An 18,310-nucleotide genomic window follows, 5' to 3' on the forward strand; every position below is an offset into this window, starting at 1 on the left:
GCAGCTTTATACACTGTAGAAACATGGTTAACAAGTTACATTGTTTTAGTAATTGGTGTGCACAACAAACACTCGACTTTGGCGCCTAATGTCAAAGTATTGTTGGCAAACGGAATGTGCTACTCAATCCAACATATTCTCTTTTGTTTCAGGATTCTTGGCTATACCTTAAAGAGATACAATAAAGAGTCTCTCCAACCAATCATTTGTTTCAGTGTCATTGTCTATAAGTCATGGACATGCGCTCCATGACAATGTGGAATTCTTGCTCTCTCTCTCCATTATCTATCTTCATTACTTAATGGTCATTACCTAACCTCTTTTTCTTCCATCTCTCCCTTCATCTCTCTATCTGTCCCCCTCCTTCCTGCCTCCTGTATGTAGGTGATAGCAGCGGAGGGGGAGATGAACGCTTCGCGGGCTCTGAAGGAGGCCTCTCTGGTGATCGCCGAGTCTCCATCGGGCCTGCAGCTGCGCTACCTGCAGACCCTCAACACCATAGCTGCTGAGAAGAACTCCACCATCATCTTCCCCCTGCCAATGGACATGATGCAGGCCTTCATGAAGAGAGACTGAGGAGAGCCTGTTGGGTGCAAACATTCCCACATATATCATAGTGTGCTGCTTTGGGAATCGGCTGTAGAAATGAAGTGGCTGTGATTGAACAAACCCTTTCCCTTGTGCCAAATGTTGTTATGTCAATGCCAGCTGGTGCAGAGGAGGATAGTTACACAGCTTGGTTGCGCTTTATGGGTCAAATAACTTAATGTAAGTATTTTGTGTGTTAAGACTATATTCTGAATTGTGAATTCCCATTGAATGGAACAGAGAAGCAGGGTTTGAACAAAACCAAGGGAAACTGAGTCGCCACTCGCCAGTACTACTGGGGTGTGGTGTTTCCTGCACTGCTATGAGACCAGGATGTACTAGGGACCCTGTTTGTCTGTCTGTCTCCATGGGAAGCAACCTCTTTACTATGGCCATTTAAACTGCTCAAAGCCTTAAATCATTGCCATGGAGTCGATGTACTCATCTCATACACTTTCTATGCATATCTCGATGGAAATTGGAAGTTCATTTTAATCTGTTTTAAAATACCAATATTTTATAATCAAGACTACACGCTCTTCAGATGCTGTTACAGTACCTATACAGTATACATTACTTTACTGTATAAAACATGGTATGTGTTATACACTGAGTATACCAAACATTAGGAACACCTTCCTAATATTGAATTGCATCCTCTCAAAACAGCCTCAATTTGTCGGGGCATGGTCTCTACAATGTGTTGAAAGTGTTCCACAGGGATGCTGGCCCATGTTGACTCCAATGCTTCCCACAGTTGTGGCAAGTTGGCTGGATGTCCTATCATTCTTGATAAACACGGGAAACTGTTCAGCGTGAAAAACCCAGCAGTGTTGCAGTTCTTGACACAAACCGGTGCACCTGGCACCTACTACCATACCCTGTTCAAAGGCACTTAAATGTTTTTGTCTTGCCCATTCACCCTCTGAATGACACATACACAATCCATGTCCCAATTGTCTCAAGGCTTAAAAATCATTCTTTAACCTGTCTCCTCCCATTCATCTGCACTGATTGAAATGGATTTAACAAGTGTAAGTCGCTCTGGATAAGAGCGTCTGCTAAATGACGTAAATGTAAATGTAAATGTAAGTGACATCAATAAAGGATCATAGTTTTCACTTGGATTCACCTGGTCAGTCTGTCATGGAAAGAGCAGGTGTTCTTAATGTTTTGTATAGTCAGTGTATGTGTTCTGTTTTATGGTTTTAAAGTGTTACTGTATGTGTAAAGGAGGACACAGTTACATTATTTCATGTTACTAAACCGCTCTGTTGTAACCTATTTTTCTCATATTTAAATTATTTCTTATCATGTTCATATTTTCATATCCACATCATGCAAACTTGCTAGTAAACATTTTCTATAAAGGTCAATGTTAATTATGATTAATTGTATATGTATTGACATACATTTGAAACTGCACTTCAAAACAAACTGTTGTCCTTCAAAGCTGTATTGTTATTTTCACTATGATTCCGCCTTTAAATAAAAATGATATACACTTTAAATGAACACATCTAGTGTCAGTGACATAAGAGGTTTTATTGAAACAATAGTAAGGCCTGGGGAAAACCATTGAACTTGACATTGACTGCTGTTAGGTGTGGCTTGTGATGGTTCTAGCAGCAAAGCTTTGGATTCCCCATGAAGAATAGTATTAGAGGCTGTAGAAAGAGGCAAGCGAACATGCACTGACCACAGTGAGGAGAGGAGTGAGGCTGAGTATTTCTGTCTATAATACCCAGAATAGAAGCACTAATTGAGTGAGCCTCCTACTCCTGACTGGCTGACACCAAATAAAAACAAATCTGGCTTGCTACACTCCCTCAATCCCTCTCCCCTACGTTCCTTTCCATTATGGCAGAGAACCCCTGAATTGATGTGTCACTTCATACCGAACATGAAGTATCATACATTAGGGACTTCAATCCGTATCGCAGAAATTCAGCGCTAAAGCCCAATTGAAATTTAAAGGCAATGTTCCTGCGTTTTCGGAGACCTTACTTAAGTAAGGTTATGTCTGGCAGTGTTTTTTCCTCAAAGGCTTTGGCTCCCTGCCTCTTGGTTCAGATGATTGTAATATGCTAGGTTTCTTAATGGTGAGATACTGAATAGAAACAGCCTACTGTTGTTGGCATCGTAGAAAACACGTAGAAAATATCTCATACAAAAAATATATTTCAATCTCCATGCAGATTGTAGCAGGTGCAAAGCCTTATCTAAGCCTGTGGTTCCATTAAAGCCCTTGTTATTGGTCACTTGCATGCTTATTTCCATATGTATAAAAGCTAATAAAGTCTCCAGTTTATTATCAGGAGAATCCATTGGTCACTGCTCCTAAATATCCTTGGATGAATTTAGAAGCAGGGGTGGGCTGAAATAATGACACAAAACATTATCATGACAATACGAAAACATGAAATGAGAAACATATGTTTTACATGTGGTGGGGGAGTAGAGCTAGTCTATCACAGTACCTTAATGGCGTTGCGATAGTGCACCTGTGCTCTGTATCAGATATACAGGGGTATGAAAGCCTCTTCTACTCTCTAATCAAAGCAACACATTCAAACCTAAAAGCTCAATATTCTTTGACACATTTCTTTCAAAAATTTAAAAATTCAACAAAAATAATTCTCCCACTGGCAGTCAGAAGAAAGGAGGTTGGCGGGGCATAGAGGCTTCCCCATTGAAAGTCTCATGACTGGAGCTGCTCAGTGCGTGCGGTAAAGCCAGGCGGCAGGGTTAGGGGTTAAAGGTGACGGTTCACAGCTCCAGCTCAGCCATGGCCCGCTCCAGGGGGTCGCTGGTCCAGTACTCATGGTCCCAGCCCAGGAACCAGCCGGAGAACGTGGGTGGCTCGAACCCTTGCTTGATCTTCACGATGGGTGTCCTGCGGTCACGGTTGGCAGGGTCCGTCTCAATGTAACGCACAGCTGGGGGAGGAGGGGATTAAATTGTAGTTCTATAGAGAGCAGTTTTCCCAGTGGGAAGCTTCTCAATCAAATGATTTTGGTCTTGAGTAATGCACTCAAAAAAGCAAGATGGCATGAACATTCTCTATGTAAAAACGTCTACAAGATAATTAATTAAGAATTTGTTAAATTTAGCAGTTGTTTTGCATTTTATTACTTACCGGAGGCCATCGCCTCAGTCTTCTCCTCTTCATGGGCTTCATTCCCGATCCAGACAAACACCTAGAAGAGGATATTCAACTTTTATTAGACTATGTACAGCAATTCATCTGTTATCCATTGTGTTATTGTGCAGGTGTAGGATCTTAATTTGATCATACTTTTGTTGCTGAGAATTTTCCTTTACCGCAGGAAATGCTGATGAGCTTTGTGATTTACATAAATTCACTGACAACCCACACTAAGACAGGGTTATATTAAGAGTATTGCACTTTTTATGAAGTCTACTTTTGTCCACCTTATTTTGCTGTTACAGTATAGGTCAAATTAAGGTCCTATATCTGCATACTTAATAACGTTCACATCTCAGAAAATACCACATGCTAATTTATCTACCTGATCCCATGTGTCCAGGATCATGACATCATCAGTGGCCAGATCTTCTTGGGTCATCTCCCCAGGCACCTCCTCAATCTGGGTGGAGAAGGCGACAAGGCATTAGAAAAACCAGGGTTAAAGGGTTAACCATGAATGGCTTATGGTAATAATAATGGGACTCACAATGAAGTTTCCAGTCTTGTTGGAGCAGGCGAAGAGCCTGGGTGGATGGGCGTCCATCTTGTCATTGCTTCTGAGTCTGGAGGAGGTGCGGTACGCTGACTTCCCTCCCAGAGCCTCCCAGAAATCATCTGCATAGAGACACACAATAGTCAGTTAGTTAGGACATGCCACAGACAGCCACAGAGCAAAGAAAAGCCAATGTCCATTGGTACAATGTACATACCGGTCTCTCCGCCCTCAGGCAGTTCTGAGGAGGACACCCCCAGGATAACACAGAGCTGCTGTGTGCCATTTTTCTCAGTGTCACTGGCCCCCTGGCCAACCCACACGAAGGAGGCTCCAGGAGTCACCAGGAGGAAGGCATCGTTGGAGTTCAGGTTGGAGGACACAGCATCAATCTAGAGGTGGATGAGACATGGTGGGTAGAAAATGACCACGAGTGTCATGTCTGTAAATATATTGCAGTTTAGTAGCTAATTTCTGAAATAAGAGAGGCATTGTCCCCATGTCACTCACCTCCACAGCTCTTGTGCACCCTGCAGAGTTGGAGCGCACCTGGAAGAGTCGTGTTTCTGCGGGGGCGGACTGGCCCCCATCTCTGGACGTACCTCCCTTGTACACCACCATGGGCTGCCCCCCAAACAGGCTCATGAGGTGAGCTGGCTCCTTGCCCTGGACCACCCTCACCTGGACCACACAGAGCAAACTAGTTACACTGAGTATACAGAACATTTCCATGACATAGACTGACCAGGTGAATCAAATCAAATCAGCTTTTATTTGCCAAATGCGCCGAATACAACAGGTGTAGACCTTACAGTGAAATGGTTACTTACAAGCCCTTAACCAACAATGCATGTTAAGTAAAAAATAGATAAGTAAACAAGAACAAATAATTAAAGAGCAGCAGTAAAATAAAATAACAGTAGGGAGGCTATATACAGGGGGTACCGGTACAGAGTCAATGTGCGGGGGCACCGGTTAGTCGAGGTAATTGAGGTAATATGTACATGCGGGTAGAGTTAAAGTGACTATGCAGAGATAATAAACAGAGAGTAGCAGCAGCGTAAAAAGAAGGGGTGGGGTGGAGGGGACAATGGAAATAGTCCGGGTAGCCATGATTAGCTTGGATTTTTAATCCAGGTGAAAGCTATGATCCCTTATTGATGTCACTTATTAAATCCATTTAAATCAGTGTAGATGAAGGGGAGGAGACAGGTCAAAGAAGGATTTTTAATCCTTTAGACAATGGAGACATGGATTGTGTATGTGTACCATTCAGAGAGTGAATGGGCAAGACAAAACATTTAAGTGCCTTTGAACGGGGTATGGTAGTAGGTGGCAGGCGCACCGGTTTGTATCAAGAACTGCAACGCTGCTGGGTTTTTCTGGGGACCCCAAGGTGTGCATGTTTTGGTTGTTGCTCTAGCACTACACAGCTAATTCAAATAATCAAAGGTTGATGATGAGTTCCTTATTTAAATCAGCTGTGTAGTGCTAGGGCAAAAACCAAAACGTTTGGGAAACGTCCCTACAACAGGTCTGGGAATTGGCTCGTCTGGGAACAGTAACTATGTGTCAGAGTGGTGAAGCAACAGAATCAGAGAGGATAAAGGGAACTCCCTCATAAACATGGCCCTGGAATGTCCTGTTTGGGGTCCCTGTTGATTTGAACCAGCTGATTTCTCTGTAAACACATTGAGCCATATCAGTTAAATACACTGCTCTGTACTGAGTTCTACAGCCCTGAGAGGAGAGTACCTGGGTGGTAATAGGAGCACCTGCAACCTGGAGAGACAAACAGGAAGCAAATGAAGGACAGGAAGCAATGAGAGGAGGAGGGAGAGGAGGAAGAGGGAGAGTGACACACTGGTAAGGAAGGAGGTTACTGGACTGATGAGGCTAAGAGGAAACCATAGAAAAAAGGAATATGCGATGGGAAAAGAAAGCCACTTCTTCTATACACACCCACTCACAAACACACATTCATTACCTGCACAGGCCCACCACCAAGCTCATCGTCCAACTGGGCACCCAAGATGGCTGAAGCACCAATTTCGTCCTGGGAAGAGTCACTTCCTTGCCTGAGAGATATTCTAGTTAGCAATGTATCTCTTCTGATGGTCTCTCTACTGTTTCATTGTACTTTTACTTTAGTGTCTGTCTTACCACATGTAGATGATGTGCCCTTGGCGTCCTCCATGGTGGTAGTTATAGAGGATGATGTAACTGTCTCCGCCATAGAACTGTCCGTGTGTGGAGGGGTCCACTTCTACCTTGTCTGATCCCTCAATACGCCAGATCTGTACATAAACATACACATTATGTGACCCCTAGTGGTGGCAGGCTACCAAAACAGAGCTATATACAATGGGGGAAAAAATTATTTAGTCAGCCACCAATTGTACAAGTTCTCCCACTTAAAAAGATGAGAGAGGCCTGTAATTTTCATCATAGGTACACGTCAACTATGACAGACAAATTGAGAATATTTTTTCCAGAAAATCACATTGTAGGATTTTTAATGAATTTATTTGCAAATTATGGTGGAAAATAAGTATTTGGTCACCTACAAACAAGCAAGATTTCTGGCTCTCACAGACCTGTAACTTCTTCTTTAAGAGGCTCCTCTGTCCTCCACTCGTTACCTGTATTAATGGCACCTGTTTGAACTTGTTATCAGTATAAAAGACACCTGTCCACAACCTCAAACAGTCACACTCCAAACTCCACTATGGCCAAGACCAAAAGAGCTGTCAAAGGACACCAGAAACAAAATTGTAGACCTGCACCAGGCTGGGAAGACTGAATCTGCAATAGGTAAGCAGCTTGGTTTGAAGAAATCAACTGTGGGATCAATTATTAGGAAATGGAAGACATACAAGACCACTGATAATCTCCCTCGATCTGGGGCTCCACGCAAGATCTCACCCTGTGGGGTCAAAATGATCACAAGAACGGTGAGCAAAAATCCCAGAACCACACGGGGGGACCTAGTGAATGACCTGCAGAGAGCTGGGACCAAAGTAACAAACACTACCATCAGTAACACACTACGCCGCGAGGGACTCAAATCCTGCAGTGCCAGACGTGTCCCCCTGCTTAAGCCAGTACATGTCCAGGCCCGTCTGAAGTTTGCTAGAGTGCATTTGGATGATCCAGAAGAGGATTGGGAGAATGTCATATGGTCAGATGAAACCAAAATAGAACTTTTTGGTAAAAACTCAACTCGTCGTGTTTGGAGGACAAAGAATGCTGAGTTGCATCCAAAGAACACCATACCTACTGTGAAGCATGGGGGTGGAAACATCATGCTTTGGGGCTGTTTTTCTGCAAAGGGACCAGGACGACTGATCCGTGTAAAGGAAAGAATGAATGGGGCCATTTATTATGAGATTTTGAGTGAAAACCTCCTTCCATCAGCAAGGGCATTGAAGATGAAACGTGGCTGGGTCTTTCAGCATGACAATGATCCCAAACACACTGCCCGGGCAACGAAGGAGTGGCTTCGTAAGAAGCATTTCAAGGTCCTGGAGTGGCCTAGCCAGTCTCCAGATCTCAACCCCATAGAAAATCTTTGGAGGGAGTTGAAAGTCTGTGTTGCCCAGCGACAACCCCAAAACATCACTGCTCTAGAGGAGATCTGCATGAAGGAATGGGCCAAAATACCAGCAACAGTGTGTGAAAACCTTGTGAAGACTTACAGAAATCGTTTGACCTGTGTCATTGCCAACAAAGGGTATATATAAGTATTGAGAAACTTTAGTTATTGACCAAATACTTATTTTCCACCATAATTTGCAAATAAATTCATAAAAAAATCCTACAATGTGATTTTCTGGAGAAAAAAAAACTCATTTTGTCTGTCATAGTTGACGTGTACCTATGATGAAAATTACAGGCCTCTCTCATCTTTTTAAGTGGGAGAACTTGCACAATTGGTGGCTGACTAAATACTTTTTTTCCCCACTGTACTGTTATGTAAATACAAATTCATACCCCTTTCATTTCGTTGCTATCTGTTCATCAGAGATTTCCTACTTTATTATCCTTCCTCTACTGGCTGCATTGGGCTGAAACCCTAGCATACCTCCCTCACAGTCTACATAGATTAGCTCACAGAATGCTTATTACTGTATAATATCCCTAATACATAAAGTTGATAGTTACTCACAGCAATACTCATCCTGATAGTTACTCTAAGAAAGATTACTGGGAAGGCTTGCTGTACAATGTGGGCACAGGACCAGCCGTTCATCTTGTCCACCCACCTGCTTGTCTCCGTTGCCGCCGTCCACCATGCCGTGCTGGGCAGACATGGCGGGGGAGTCGTGGAGCGTGGCAGCATCAAATGGCACCTTCTCTAGCTTGGCGATGCTGTTGGAGACATAGGCCACACCCAGACCCTCCGTCTGGTCCTTGTCACGCCAGTTCTTGAAGAACTGTTTGAAGAGAGGCGTCTCTCCCATCTCCGGCAGGATCTGCACCTGGGTGTGTTTAGGGTAGCCCATCTTCTTGATGAACTCATCTGCTGCCTTCATGGCTGCCTTACGCTCATCCAGGTTGGCTTCTTTGCCTGGGTAAGAGTGTGTGGAAGAGGGGAGAGAAATACAAAAAGTGGGTTTAATGAATTCAACCACTTAGAAACTATAAAGACTGAAAAATAACGGAGGACAGTTATCTTTTGAAATAAGAACAACACCTTTCAGTTGCATCCAGTGGCATCAATTGGGTATGGCAGTCGCAATACCTTAGCTCAACACCAACAATTTAAAATAGACTACTAAAATCATTCCAATCACGATTAAAAGGCAAATGCAGTTTAGTGGTATTAGAAGGCTGACTTTAGAACTATGCGGACACCTGAGAGTTGGAGGGAAGGGTGTTTGTGTAGCTGGCTGGCTTTATGGAAAGCGCTTCGATGCAGCTGCAGGGAATAGCAAGAATTTTTCTCAAAACAGTGCAGAGGTAAAGATGGCTATAGTAGATGGCTTTGGCTAGGTAACTGCTGTTTGACTTCACATTAAACTAAACTAGAGTTTTAATCCCGGTGCTGAGCTAGTGCGTAGCAACTAATTATTTTATGACGTGTTTGTAGAATGTTAAGTCCCCTATTGACGGAGGTGAATGAAGCTACAGCAACAAGGTGATAATGGCTGAAAGTTGTTTTTGCTGTTCTCCAAATAGCATTTTACAGTTTTTAAATGGTGTAGAAATGCAGTAAATGAGCTTCAATTTTATAAAACTTCCTTGGAGGTTATGCTGAAATTACGCCCCTGGTTGCATTATTTTATTTATTTTATTTTTAGTCATTTAGCAGACGCTCTTATCCAGAGTGACTTACAGGAGCAATTAGGGTTAAGTGCCTTGCTCAAGGGCACATCGACAGATTTTTCACCTAGTCATCATATACTCTCTGTGGAAGTTCATCATATGACACTGTCCAAGACAATGTCTCGTTCTCTAAATGTGGTCTGTAATGCTATGTGTTACCAAATGGACATGACAGCAGCCATACCATGCCAAAACAAGTCCAGCTACAGTGTTATGCTTTCATTGACTGGCTGAATTGGTGGAGAGTGTTACAAACTGTGAAAAATCAGCTGATCATAAGCGTCTTTAATATTGGGTGACCCCAGCTGACCTTTCCAGATGAAGATCTTGCCGTCGGAGCCGTGATCCAGGATGAAGCAGTCGCTGGACTCCAAGGCACTCTGAGAGAATGGGTTCTCTGCTGCCACCATGGACATGGCCATGTCTCCACTGGCATTTGACACCTGGGGGAGAGGAGGAGCGACAGAGGAAGAATTTTAGAGGAGAGATCAGAGACGTGTATGTGAAAAGTCCTCAGCGTCTATATGAGATGTTCTCATAATGCAGCTAGACCAGTTGGTGTTGGTTTCAGTAGATTGTTCACTGTATTCCCACCTTGTACAGTTTGGCCATCTTCCTGTTTGAGGCATCTGCTTTGATGTCATCAGAAGATCCTTCAGGAAGGTCGGGTTTATCTCCCAGAACCTGAAGACGCACAGAGAAGATCCCTTTTAGATATACTTTAGAAAATTAAACAATGCTTTAACCACAGCTGGAGTTTATTCAAAAGTCCATTATGCACCATTAAACACCATAATAAACATCAACCAATCACAGAAACAAAGAGAGATAAAGAGAGTAAGAAGACTCTCCTGTTCTTTAGCTGTTTATGATCTCACCTCTATCATCTTGTCTCTCTCTGCCCCGTCGTCACACACGTACACGCGGGCTCGCCCACTGCGCTCATTGTCACGGATACCCTTGGCAACCTGAGTGGCCTTCAGTTTCTCAAAGTGGTTGCTCTGGGAGCCACACCACTGGTAGATCTCCTGTGGGAGGAGGGATACACAACAAACAGGACAAGTGATGTGGTCAGCATCGACCAGGAATTCGTTTGCATGAATTTTAATTGTATTCAGACAATCTCTCTATTAAAAGTTTGTCTTTTCTCTTAAGTTTCTCTTTTCTCTCTGTTTATTTTATTGAAATGTCCCGCCAATGTTTGATGACGCTATGTACTATGAAGTTAAAAGTATACTGACTCAGCATTCTGTCTGTGCACATCAATCAATGAGATAGAATTACAGTACACACCCACCACAAGTCACAGTGACTTGAAGGAGGATGCTAATGGTAACTCACGCTGCCCAGGTCCAGGATGAAGCAGTCTCCCTGGTTGAAGCTGTCCCAGCTGACAGGCACCTCCGTCGCCCTGACAACACGCCGACCTTTGACCTGTAGCAGCCGCTGCATAACCACCTCGTTGGTAACAACATGTTTGAACCCAGATGCTACGCCTCCTTTCTAAAACAGTGACAAAAGATATGGCACAGTTATTATGGAGCCATTCACATTTCTAGGGCATATTTCCTCCATTAGATTAGATTAACTTTATTATCCCAACAAGGGGATAATACAAGGAGGGCATACTTTATTCCCATTAAAAGGTTGATGTACTCCAAAGCCATTTAGGTATAGAGACTACTGTATAGTTTATAACAATACCCCTGCCTGAGGTATGAATGCAATATTATGTGTGTCATGGCCAGGATTTGTAGCAATAATGCTAAAACTATCAAAGAAAATTCTAATTGTCATCTCAAATAACATCTCCTCACCAAGTACTTCAATCCAGCCTTGAAGTAACCCAGGAATACTTTGGACTCATGTCCCTGGACCTCACGGTACTGGATGGGTTTACCTCCCAGATGGTCATCCATCTGGACAGTGAAGATGGCTGCTGCTCCACTCTCATCCTGGGTGCAGAAGTCGCCTGGAGCAGAGAAACCACAGAGGTTAAACTCACACTCTGAATTGTAACGTTTTGCTCTCTTGTCTTTGTCAACGGAGGCCCAACCCCCATTGGCTGCTTAGTCTGCTAGATTCCACAGATGTCATGGATGACTATTTCCCTAAAGCAAAACTCAATGGACACATACCGGTACATCGAATGAACCAAGTTTGAGTATCACTCACTTAGTCCATTTCCCATAACATTCTGCTAAGGTTCTATCTAACAGGCTGCCTAGACGCAGGCATGATCAATACAATGAAATGGGCCTGACTCAGCATTCTGTCTGTGCACATCAATCAATGAGATAGAATTATAGTACACACCCACCACAAGTTACAGTGACTTGAAGGAGGATGCCCATTCTAGTAAAAGTATTTATATGACATCAATCATATCCACCAGGGTTTGTAATGCAACCCATCCTGCTCCTGGTTCTGTCCTCACCCAGCCAGAAGTGCAGGTCATACTGCAGGTTCCCGGAGCGCTGCTTGATAGTGTTGAGGATGAGGTAGGCGTCTCCCGTGTAGAAGCTTCCATACAGGTTCTCTGGCACGGCCACCAGGTCAAACTTCTCAATCCTCCACATCTGCAGGCCCGCCTGCTGGCCAGCCTTCTCAAACTCAGGATGGTCCACCATGTTGCCTTCATGGAAAAATAACAAACGATATTGATGATATGGAACACTGTTAATTCACCAATTGCCAAGTTATACTGAGACAGTTACTAAGATAATTTAAAAAATATGACCTCAGGACCAAGATCTAGTAAAAGACAAGAAAAGTCAGTCTCTATCATTTATGGACATAGTTTGCAGAAGGGAGCCACTCCCTTTACTGAGAGCTGTTGTCATGGATATAAAGATAACATTTTGAGTAGTGAGTTAATAATGTGTGATGTGGTGACTCATTAGTGCCCTGTGCTGTTGGGTGTTTCCTCCTTTCTCTGAACAGGAAGAGGAAGTGCTGTGATTCGGTTTGAGATGGGCAGCCCCAGCAGTGGTGCCACCACAGAATAAGTGTGTGTAGAGAAGAGAGGAGAGAGACAATAGATGAACTACTGCACAGTGCACACACACAGCACACTCACAGTCAGGCACTCAGCCCAATGGGACAGGCCCACAAATATCACATTTCAGTCATATCAGAAACCAAAAAGCCATGAGGCACTGTATTAAAAGCATCGAGTGGATGCCTATGCTCAGTGAGATTATCACCTACTGTACTTGAGGTCATTTTGGCATGTGGAAATGTTTGAAATTTTTAAGACATGAGCAGCATATCCTGTTAATATCTAACTCGCAGACAACTCCTTCCTCCTATCCTCTTTGCAGGTTACTATAGTGACCACAGAAAACCATGTCAAAATGTTCAGTCAGTCGTCAAGTTGGTTCCTGTACTTACACAGTAGCTCTGCCACACACTGTTTCCAAAGCACACAAACACATAAGGTGTTGCCCACAGACATCTATATTTGCTACAGCTTTCGTAAACAGTAACTGATCAAGATAAGATTACAAGGCCTCATTTTTTATCCGTTTTCAAACACACAACAACAACAGTTCACATAAAAATTGAAAGTTAAATTACTATTATGGTAGGCCTACATCCACATAGCATAACACACCCTGAATTAATTATATCCACACTTAACATTCCAAACAGCGCAAACAGGCTGTCACGACTTCCGCCGAGGCTGCCTCCCCTCTTTGTTCGGGCAGGTTTTGGCGTTCGTCGTCACCGGCTTACTAGCTGCTGCCGATCCATTTATCATCACTCCACTTGTCTTGTCTAATTAATCACCCACACAGATAAGGAAGCAGAGGGAACACTTATACAATTACTAATTGGGGATAAGGACCAGGTGTGTGTGATTAATTAGGCAAGACAAGTGGAGTGATGATAAATGGATCGGCAGCAGCTAGTAAGCCGGTGACCACGAACGCCGAAACCTGCCTGAACAAGGAGGGGAGGCAGCCTCGGCGGAAGTGGTGACACAGGCTGTTCTGTGCTCCTAAATGAGGCCATGTTCTAGAGAGTAAACACAGTGTTTTCTGCACTGGGGCCCATCTGCGTGCCTCAGGACTCAAGTCTCCAACTCATTTATTTAGGGAAAGACTGCAGTTTGGGGCTACTTCTCAATTTATATGACTAACCCTCAGCAACAGAGCAGGCTTTGCCATTCTTCTTGACAGCGCACTGGCCACAACCATCGAAAAAATCCACACGTGACCTTGTTTGGGAGAGAATTCAGGCAACCCTAACCCCAAAGAATCTGATGCTCCTTTTTCCTCTGTCTCTTCTACTCTTTCGTAACCTATGACTCATTTCACAAGCAGCCACATACTTATTTTCCTCTTCTCTTTTCTAACATGAAGACATGGTAGTAAGTCTTATAGCCATCATAATCATCTTAAAGTTCAATTTTGATGTATTGTAGTTTTCAATCACACAAGTATCTGTCCTGTTACACATTTCACAGGGGGAACAATCTGCCACTGTGGAGAGCAAACAGAGAACAAACCATGGGCCATAAACAACACATTGATTCCTGTTTCAGTTGAATATATAGCCATTTCATAAACACCAGATCATAAAGTCAGATTTACAGCTCACAGGGATCTACTGTATATTGACAGATAAGCCCAGCTCAGCTGTTACCTGAAACTCTGTCCAACACCATGAACATTGCAATGTCTCCAGATAGAGAGAACCATAGAAATATGAATGAATAGAACAGGCTTGAAAGCTCTAACCCTGGCAATTTGACCTTCATCAATTTGCATTAAATGCAATCCCATGATCATGGGAAATGTACTCTCACTAGTTAATTCAAAACTTTTTGGAAGTACTTGCAGCATGAAGTATGATGTTCCATGAAGTATGGTTTTACATAACCAAACACCTGTAACTGTGATCTCTACTCTGACAGAGGGGACTGTTTTGTCTGTCTGTGAGAACATCAAGGCCCCCAGTGCTAGATCACTACCAATGTATTTACATATGAAACATCATCTGAGCAAGAACCCAGCAGGAAGTTATCCTTCTTTGAGCAGGAAGCCAGCTCCTCTCCGGTCCCACTGTCACGTCTCATCAGAGAAAGTAGCTAATGAAGTTGCATTCCATAGATGATTATTTTCTGTATATGATATGAATACATGCATTAATCAAAATATATTGCAGCAACCTGACAAGTGACACTGCTGCTACTTTACTTAGATACAAGCAACAGTATCTTCCTCTGTAATTACTTGTCTGCTTATGTGCTAGGTGAGGGGATGTCATTTGTTTACTGTAAAATCATGTCCCTGGACCTCACAGTGTTGACTAGCTAGGCTATACTAGCAGAAATGACTATATACTATATACCTATGTTATGTGTCCCTGTCAACACAAACTATACACAGTAACTCAGTCACTTCTCTGATGATAATCTGCTCTGTGTTCTGGTCAGTGATTCAGAGGGGGTAGTTTGGTAGACTCCACACTCCACAGGAGGGAGAATAAATAGAACAGGTCACCTGACTGCTGGTCCCAGTCTCATTGGCACATGAGGATAACAGAGTTGCCCCATGCAAATCCTCAGGACGTCCGCAAGTCATAACCCTTCCCTCTTTTCCACAACCACGTAAAAATGTGTCAGTCATTCCAGGATTCTCGCCCCCAGAGATTTGCTGCTGGCCTGTACGCTGCACCCCTCCCCCACCAACCAGCCCCTTTTTATTCCTCAGTATCAGATGAACTGAAAAAAAGCTTGGAATGTGTTCTGGGTTGGCTGCTGCAAGGCCTTAACTGAGGCCCTGAGAAAAGAGGGATGCTGGATTCGACAAACTACATTGTACTGAGAGCTGTTGCTATAAACCAATTATGTTATAGATTACATGAAATACACAATCATAACTTTTGGGTTTTCCGTTTCCTCATTTTTGCTCTCAGCAGTCTGATAGAGTTCTGTCTAGTACTCAAATCAATGCATTGATGACGATCTTCATGTCCATCCTAAGTTTCCTAAAGTTTGGTTTGGAAGAGAGATTCCTCAGTACAAGGGGGATTTAGGGGTGACTCATTTTCTCCACTCAGGCCTCTCCCTCAGCTAAGTGTGTATCATCTGCCTACCCTCAACTCTACAGGCCTCCCCACATAGCCATTCCGTTTGGCTCCTTTAACCCCTTCACTCTATCTACATATTGCAGTCTCCTGTAACTCTGCCCAGTGTTTACACAGAGTATAACATCACCTGGAGAGGAAGAGGATCAGAGCCAGACTGCACATTAAACTTGTGCGTGGGTAGGTACTGTTTCTAAAAAGGTCCAAAGTCTTATTTACATCTTATTTACCTGGCTTCTCTTTCTTTCTCTCTCGCATTAAAGTATTGACACACATAACACATGCACGCACACACACTTATATATGGTTATTGCTCCAGCTAACACAGTGGATAAAGTGTGATAAAGTGAGGCACAGGAGGATTAGGTGTGCTGTAATCTGTGGCGTCAGACAGTTTACCCTGGTCTGGGCCCTCTCACAGCTGCGGGTGTAAGAATCATACACAACACTTCCCCTGCTGACTGAGTGCTAGATTGCTCTGTCTCACACACACACAAACACACACACACACACACACACACATTCATGCATGCACACACACACTACTTTTTATAGACAACCACAGGCCAATACGCAACACTGTGTCAGTGTTGAGTGGGACACCAACTTCCTCTTATATTGGTTATTCATCATGCAAGGCCAGTGTTTGGAGTTGTGAGTGTTTCTATGGTGACTAAGGATGTCCATTTATGGATAAGAGAATGCCCAGCATTTGAGTGGATATGCACAGTAGGCATAGACAAACAGGCAATCATGTGTGCCATTTGATTGACACACCCTTGCACACCCTTTCGAACAATATACATTTAGCAGGAATATTTTGATATTGTAAAATTATCATTAATAATTTGACAGTCACTGTGCATAGTGAAGCATGCATTCAGAAGCATCTCTCTCTCTCTCTCTCTCTCTCTCTCTCTCTCTCTCTCTCTCTCTCTCTCTCTCTCTCTCTCTCTCTGTCGTGCAAGACCTATAAAGGCTTATACAACTTTAACAAAGTTATTATGTTATTACAAAGTTGTAACAGTTTCATTAACTATAGTTTACAAAGGGGGGAATCATCAGAGTGTAAGATCTTATTTTACATATTATAACAGTTTGTGCATCTAAATGTAATCTGACCTCATCTTGATGTTGGATTATTTTCTTTGTTCTCTTTTTATTGGCAAATGACCTTGTTTTTTCCTATGGTTTCATCCAAGTTTTCCACAGTTGGTCCATATATTATATGGCATCCTCAGATATAATAATTTGGCATAGCTCAATTTAAGTAATTGTCTCTGTTAACATTTCGTAATTCATAATGATGGTTGTTTTACTCCAATTACGCACATTTACGCACAAAAATCAACATTCACCAAATATCGGATGCATGAACAGAAGGGGAAAAAACACTCGACTCACCACTAAAAGTTGCAGCAAATAGTATCAAACCAGCGAAACATCGCCAGTAGAATAGGACTGATTGCATATTTAGTTTATTTTTTAAATCGTAGCCTATGAGTATAGCCTAATGATCATCAAAAGAATAACGGTCCGGTTCTGGTTAAATCAGCGCTGTCAATGGCATCTATCTTGCTTCATTGATTTAACGCATCATTGCAACAAAGGCACCAGAGGGGCGGTCCACAAATTAAAACTTTAAAAAATGAATTGCTTACCGTATGCTGTTTGATTTAGACGTTTTCTAAGCCGCGGCGGGTGTTTTGGGGCTGCGGGACAGGATAGGGTTTAATTTGGCAGGACAGTGTTGCTTGGCAGGGTGTGTTTGTGCGTCTGGCCTGTGCCGGGCATCTCCCTCTATGACACTAGTGCTACAGGGGGAGCAAGCTGGCATTTAGTGCCGCGTTCAAGTGCTAGTCTATGACACTAGTGCTACAGGGGGAGTAAGCTCGCATTTAGTGCCACGTTCAAGTGCTAGTAGGAACTGCACGTGTATAACTACAACCAGTTAGCAAGTCGGATATTTCAGAGTTCCGACTAGCACATGAACGTGGCATAACCCCTCCCTGTCTGGATGACGACCACAGATGACAACGGAGCATGATAGCCTATTACAACCCACCACTTTTGTATTAATTGAATATGGAGTACAACTGCGTCTTGCAAATACTCTGTTTTTAATGGCTTGTTTGAAAGCACATTATAAAAATGGCCCTTTTTCTCTCAATGTTATGCATCCAAACGAGACCATAAAACACTGAAAAATGATTGACTAAACACTGGAAAACATTGCCCACAAAGGTTTCACACAGGGCCGCAACTTTGGTTTTAGAAGTGGGGGGGACATAATCATTATATATATTATTTATTTTGTTCTTGTATAAACACTCCAAACATCCTACCCGACTGCTCGGAGGCGTCCGCATGGTCCTAAAGCTCACCATTGCATCGTTTTGTATCACATTACAATGATAAAACTGGTAGGGACAAAAATGTAATTTCAGAATGTGGGGGGGACATGTCCCCCGTACCCCGTCCCCGTCCCCAGTGAAAGTTGTGCCCCTGGTTTGACATATACAATATCCCATTTTGATTTAGCTACCTCTTCCCTACTAGAGTGAGTCATTATGATGGCAAGTGAAATCTGTCAG

General features: G+C 43.1%; 2 protein-coding genes across 3 annotated transcripts in view; one reads left to right on the forward strand and one right to left on the reverse strand.

The window, feature by feature from the left end:
- The window catches only part of LOC121582453 (stomatin), a 39,268-nt gene extending 38,003 nt beyond the window's left edge, over positions 1-1,265 (forward strand). Inside the window, exon 7 of the mRNA XM_041898247.2 lies at positions 385-1,265. Within this exon, the coding sequence (XP_041754181.1) occupies positions 385-576 (192 nt within the window). The 3' untranslated portion in view covers positions 577-1,265. The remainder of the gene's footprint in view (positions 1-384) is intronic.
- Positions 1,266-2,114: 849 nt separating this feature from the next.
- LOC121582452 (gelsolin) lies at positions 2,115-17,576 on the reverse strand. 2 transcript variants are annotated; one of them, XM_041898246.2, is made up of 16 exons: positions 17,378-17,576; positions 12,058-12,255; positions 11,438-11,592; positions 10,962-11,123; positions 10,499-10,648; positions 10,215-10,304; positions 9,931-10,063; positions 8,558-8,862; positions 6,456-6,589; positions 6,280-6,370; positions 4,803-4,973; positions 4,510-4,684; positions 4,287-4,414; positions 4,122-4,199; positions 3,728-3,788; positions 2,115-3,527 (listed from the first exon to the last, which is right to left on the reverse strand). In XM_041898246.2, the coding sequence occupies exons 2-16, from the start codon at positions 12,248-12,250 to the stop codon at positions 3,358-3,360; spliced, it is 2,196 nt and encodes a 731-aa protein (XP_041754180.1). In that variant the 5' UTR covers positions 12,251-12,255; positions 17,378-17,576; the 3' UTR covers positions 2,115-3,357. The 2 variants fall into 2 exon arrangements, with proteins under 2 accessions (XP_041754180.1, XP_041754178.1); XM_041898244.2 differs by lacking the exon at positions 17,378-17,576 and adding an exon at positions 17,121-17,283.
- Positions 17,577-18,310: the final 734 nt, after the last annotated feature.

This window comes from Coregonus clupeaformis, chromosome 15 (assembly GCF_020615455.1).
Source record: "Coregonus clupeaformis isolate EN_2021a chromosome 15, ASM2061545v1, whole genome shotgun sequence".
Lineage (NCBI taxonomy): Eukaryota > Metazoa > Chordata > Actinopteri > Salmoniformes > Salmonidae > Coregonus > Coregonus clupeaformis.

Bases quoted from the DNA above. Each gene is read 5' to 3' on its own strand.
- LOC121582452 (XM_041898244.2), bottom strand. From the start codon at position 17,187: ATGCAATCAGTCCTATTCTACTGGCGATGTTTCGCTGGTTTGATACTA. The intron at 11,593-12,057 runs GTGAGGACAGAA...TCTCTGCTCCAG, and splicing joins TGACCTGCACTTCTGGCTGG to GCGACTTCTGCACCCAGGAT. The intron at 8,863-9,930 runs GTCAGCTGGGGT...ACTCTTACCCAG, and splicing joins CAAGATCTTCATCTGGAAAG to GCAAAGAAGCCAACCTGGAT.